Source organism: Lipophrys pholis, assembly GCF_963383615.2.
Source record: "Lipophrys pholis genome assembly, chromosome: 20".
In the NCBI taxonomy this organism is placed as follows: domain Eukaryota; kingdom Metazoa; phylum Chordata; class Actinopteri; order Blenniiformes; family Blenniidae; genus Lipophrys; species Lipophrys pholis.
In genome coordinates this window covers 15226804-15232243 of record NC_137648.1, presented here as the reverse complement: position 1 = coordinate 15232243, position 5440 = coordinate 15226804, and the positions used below count along the sequence as shown (strand labels likewise).

The 5440-nt window shown below is 38.7% G+C and overlaps 1 protein-coding gene across 2 annotated transcripts; it reads right to left on the bottom strand.

The window, feature by feature from the left end:
* Nucleotides 1-496: 496 nt before the first annotated feature.
* Nucleotides 497-5438, bottom strand: LOC308125341 (protein adenylyltransferase SelO-like). Of its 2 annotated transcripts, XM_080489008.1 has the most exons (20): nt 5384-5438; nt 4867-5107; nt 4660-4778; nt 4458-4586; nt 4286-4350; nt 4129-4185; nt 3787-3885; nt 3612-3679; nt 3047-3134; nt 2884-2953; nt 2707-2779; nt 2534-2617; nt 2317-2446; nt 2092-2136; nt 1895-1976; nt 1715-1807; nt 1127-1203; nt 973-1016; nt 811-890; nt 497-719 (listed from the first exon to the last, which is right to left on the bottom strand). In XM_080489008.1, exons 2-20 carry the CDS (start codon nt 5090-5092, stop codon nt 597-599), a joined length of 1752 nt encoding a protein of 583 aa, XP_080345134.1. In that variant the 5' UTR covers nt 5093-5107; nt 5384-5438; the 3' UTR covers nt 497-596. The 2 variants fall into 2 exon arrangements, with proteins under 2 accessions (XP_080345134.1, XP_080345133.1); XM_080489007.1 differs by having other exon boundaries at nt 497-890.
* Between the last annotated feature and the right edge of the window lie 2 nt (nt 5439-5440).

The window sequence follows — 5440 nt, the reverse complement described above, 5'->3', positions numbered from 1 at the left end:
ATCATTGTACTCAAATCATTGCTTACAGCAAGAAATGCAGGAACCTTTATCTACGTTAGATTGAATTGATTGATGTTAGAGCCACAGAGTCCCCCCCCCCCCCCCCCCCCCCCCCCCCCCCCCCCCGCCACACACACACACACACACACACACACACACACACACACACACACACACACACACACACACACACAGACACACACACACACACACCCACACCCCTGCTGCAATTGGCCGTTGAAAAGGAAAACCTCATAAATGACATACCAACACATCACCCTGGGATTACATTTCATAATCAGTCAATAATATGATCAAATTATTCTATTTTCTGAACGTGTAACTAAATCCTGAAAGAAGCGACGGAACAACATTGACGTGCATTCAGATGAATTATTGAAGTGAAATAAAAGAACGTTCTGATTAAATTGAAGTGCCGAGGATCACATGTGATGGATGCTGTCACTTACACAGGCTTACAAAAACACACGGGGTTGACATTGACTTCCTGGGACCTTTTTATTTAAATAAAAACGATCCACGCGACAGGTATCTGTAAGTGTTTACTTATTTCAGTATCTTTCATGAGTTCTTTCTCATGAAGAACAGCTGACCTTTAACCTCTGAGCCCAGTGTGGAGGTCTTGCTGCATAGCCCGCCTCCTCTGCAGTCTCTTGTGTAACAAAAGGAAAGGACAGGATGTGGTGCAATAGCACCACCTGGTGGCAGACAATCAAATAACAGCAGCATGAAACCATCACTTTTTCTAGCTTTTTGTTCTGTTTGTTTACTTGTTGACGGAATACAAACCTCCGAGAAATCATTAACTTCAGCTTTTCTTATAGCAGATTCAGCCATCCAGTTCCTTAACACATAGCGAGGATTCACATCTGCAAAGTATTCAACACAATCACATCTTCCTGTCTCATGAAAGTCCACAGAAGGTCAAACATGAGATATTTCAGGGCTTACTTTTCATCCTGTGCTGACGATCCAAATCACAATCGTTCATTTGTCTGAAAAGAAGAAATTAGAATCAGTGGTGATTATTCTTAAGATATATGAAAGCAAAATAAAATGTGTAAATGTGTTAAACTACTTTATTATTATTACATGTTTTACTTACCGACTGAGGCGGAGCAGGTAGACGTGGAGCCACTCGGAGAAGTGTTTATGAGACGACAGGTCATCAAGAGCCCACAACTATTCTCAAACAAACATTATAAAATCAGAAGAAGAATTGCTCCAAACAAATAATGACCAGTACTTCCACAGTTACTCCATGTTCAGAGTACACTTAATCCCCTTTGAATAGACAGAGTGGGATATTTAAGCAATGTTGCATTCAGAGATAATATTCATTTATTAAAATAGTGGTGTAGTGAATATCAGCATGTCCGTTTTACTGTCATTATGTTATAAAATCATAAAACTGTTAAATTCTCACTATTTTTGGTTGACAGCAATAAAAATAAACATGACTCATTTCTTTTTTCTTTTTTTTTACATTTCTGCAGCACATATGACAGTCCCTAAATCACAAAGTGATGTAAAACCACAGAAAAGTTTTTGTACACTCCTTTGTTATTGCATTCTTAGACGTAATGTTAATGTGTCATGTGTTGTATTTACATTGTCATAGGACATTACGATGACAGTTGTGTATCATAATGGGAGAGCTGGAAAGTGTATCAGTGCTATATATCAGGTATACCTGTGTAAAGTTTCCTTTGTGGAGCTGCTCGGCTGAAACTTCACTGAGTTGCCTGAAGGTCATAGTGAAGTCTGACCGTGTGTCCTCCATCATCTGAGAACACAAAAAGACGCATAAACAGAGGTGAGACAGAGAACAATCGAAGATTCACTTCATTAAATGTGCCACTATATGTATTGCCTTCAGCAGGAAAGCAACTAGGTAGCTATCCTCCTCCTCTTCACCAAGAAGACCCAGTTTTGATTGAAATATTTGGTGAATCCTGAAACAGACACAAACAAAAGGCACAAATTAGAAACTGTTAATGTCATTATCTGGATGTTGCATGAATATGAAAGTGTTTAAAAAAACATATGAATATTTTACTTAAAGCTCACCTCTTTTGGTAAACATCAGCGTACCCATTTAAAATAATTTTAGCTCTGAAATATTTAAAGAAAAGACAGTTTGAGTGATTTTAATGAACTTTTCTGATAATCTACACAGTCTTAAAAATAAAGTATGTGCATCCCATTGGATTAGTTTATGCATTTTGGCATATCTGTACAAAAATGCAGGAGGTTCAAGCCTTCGAATGCAGTTAGATATCATCACATTCTCACTGCTTCTGCTGAGTGTGTGTAAGCGCTGGTCTCAGAGCCTCCACGAGCTTTTGTAGGTTAAACAGGCCAACATCAGCTTGAGCTCCGATACGGTATCGGCCCTCATCATCAGACGTGTTGGGAATGAAATCTGCAACATTAACACTTTTGTTTGACAGCTGACGGGAGCAGAATCTTCCCATTTCATAGGAATTTAGCCATGCAGCATCATACACACTGGGGTTGTACGACTCCATGAATCCAAACGGTCCGTAGTCAATGGTGATGGAAAGAAGACTGAAGTTGTCTGTGTTACACACACCTGTTGTTTAAAAAAAAAAAAAAAAAAGGATGTGAGTAGAGTGTTGGTAAAGGTTATGTGATGATAACATGTTCTGGGTTGTTTCTCACCGTGTGCAAAGCCCACCGACATCCACTGTGCAATCAGGTAAGCGGTTTCATTCACAACTGTGGAAAAAAACACCTGAGTGCACAGAAAATCTTGGTTACTGGTTTACAGTAAATGTTAACAAATCTACACAAAACGTATACGTCTGATGCAAGTATTCTTGTTTTGTTATGACTCACCAAATATTTCTCTGGGTCTTCTGAACTTATAAAAGGGAAATGCTCTTCAATCATAAAGTTCAGCAGCTTCCTGAAAGAAGAACAAAAATAATCATAAGTGTAAACAACGGAAGGTCAGAGAATAAAACAAGTGACAATGAAGTGATCGTCTCATGTCTCTCACCTCAGAAGATCTAGTTCTCCACTTTGAGCCAAAATTTCCAACGATCCGATCCGAAACCACGACTTAGCCAACCGGAGAACAACGGCTCCTGTGAAAAAGAAGCAAAAATAGGACATGCAGGTGGTTCCAACATGATGATGATATTATTATTATTGTTATCATTATTATTATTATTATTATTATTATTATTATTAATAATATTATTATTAATAATAATAATAATATATAATATAATTTCTTTCCAGTTTTCATTTAAAAATGGCTGCAGAACTTTTCACTATGGTCTCTAATTTTCGAAAATATTGCAGTGAAGCTAAATGCTATCAAAACAGCCAAAAGTTAGTTTCCCACATTCTGGATTCTTATTCTTATTATGGTTTTCTTTAGTATGTTAAAATTTTGGCAGCTTCAGAGCAGGCAAGAGCTCTTCTGGCTTTTCCTGTGATCTCTGGCGTTCTGCGGGGGGGGGGGGGGGGCACCCGACACGAGGTTCGGAACCAATCATCTACAGCATGGAAGTTCAATTCAAAACTACTAATTGGAAAACAAGTGTAATATTACCCACCTCTTTCTTTCTTAACCTTTCCGTTGTAGAATTGATCCCTCATTACCGGCTCCTCACTGACAATCAGACTGAAAGAAAAAGTGTAAGTAGTTGTTTAAAAAAGATAGATAAAGGTTTCAAACTACTGTCATACCCACAGGTCAGTTAAGTAAGTTTGTTTGAAGCTCATTCTCACCTGGCAGCTCTGCTGGTGGGAACACCCAGAAAATGCATCGCCTCGCTGCACAGGAACTCTCTGACAGAGGAGCGGATCACAGCTCGACCGTCTCCTGACCTGAGGTGAGAGGAAAAGTCAGACTGTTAATGGGATGGCTGTTTGATTTATCAGCTCTTCTACTGACATTTCATCACTGACTGTTGTCTGAAATAAAAAGGTAGATTTATTTGGGAGTCTCCATATATTGAGAAGCGATGAGGGATTGAACCGAGAACCTTGTGATTTAAAGACTACCTGCTTCAACAACTGAGTCATAGCCAGTCCTGTATACTATACACATGAGATGGTTGAAGAACACACCTTGAATATGGAGTTTTTCCTGAGCCTTTCAGCTGCAGTTCCCAAGTTTCACTGTTTCTATAAGAAAAGGGCATTTCACCATTTTTAATCATCAATGCATGTCAATTATATAGACTTTTAAAAAGATTGTGACATCTAATTCAAAAAATTTTCTCACCTGTTTGAATACCGACCCAAAAGATGTGCTCGGCCATCACCCAGCTGACCTGCCCAGTAGCCAAACTATTGGAGAATACATGAAGAAAAAACAATGACAAATTTCACAGCAACACCTGCTTTTCATATTCCTCATCAATAACTGTTGAATCATGTAGAAGATTGATTTATACCTGATGACCTCCATATCTGTGAGCCAATGGTACAGATCCTGCCAGAAGTTTTCCTCCACTTGCTAAATGTAGGAAATCCTCGGAATGTGTCACATCCATATGTAAATCTAGGATCCCCTCAATGACATCCTATTGGTAAGATTCCAGATATAAGTTATTTGGTAATATTTGGTTGAGATGATTGGGAATGTTACTTCATCACCTTGGAAACTGCTGCCAGTCTTAAAGGGCCTTTCAGTGGTGTTGGAATTGATCTGGAAAATATGCACGTCTTCACAGTGCGAACAAAGTTGCCATCAATCTCATCGATGGGGAATGTTTCTACAGAGGAGATAGAAAGAAAAGACTGAAAGGTTATTACTCTTTTGTTTTTCTAATCTTGAAGAATAAAACCCAGAGTGTGTTTTACCTAGAAGTGTCTTGCAGGACACTCTGACCTGGTTCAAGTGTACAAGGTTTGAAATATTTGCGTTCCACCTGAACTTGTCAGTGTGTTGGGATGGTCTGCTGTTTGATGCTGCATCACCAGTGTGACATTCCAATTGTGGACTTTGGCAAAAGTTAAGAGCATGTCCAGCTGTGAAGATTGATGCTATTACAAGTACAAAGACTAAAACACTGTTGGTGATCCACATATTCACACGAGTTGCCTGTAAAAAAGAGCAAATGTTAAAGAATGGCTTCATCATATGGCTTGATTTAAGTTCCACAGTGTGTTGGACTAAAATACAGCAAAGTGTGGTCAGCAAAGATTTGGTTAGTGAAGTAAATAAATGTAATATTCCAGCGAATAAAAGCGCGTTTAGATGTTAGCAGTCCATCAAATAATCACGTCCCATATGCTGATATATTCTCCCCATGGTCACATAGAAACATAGTTGTTTATTCTAACTTTAATGAGAAATAGTTTAAAAGAGTTTGTTTACATTCCGCTGGCATCGCAGACGATACTTCCGTGTTATTAAACGTCACCCGGTCATAGC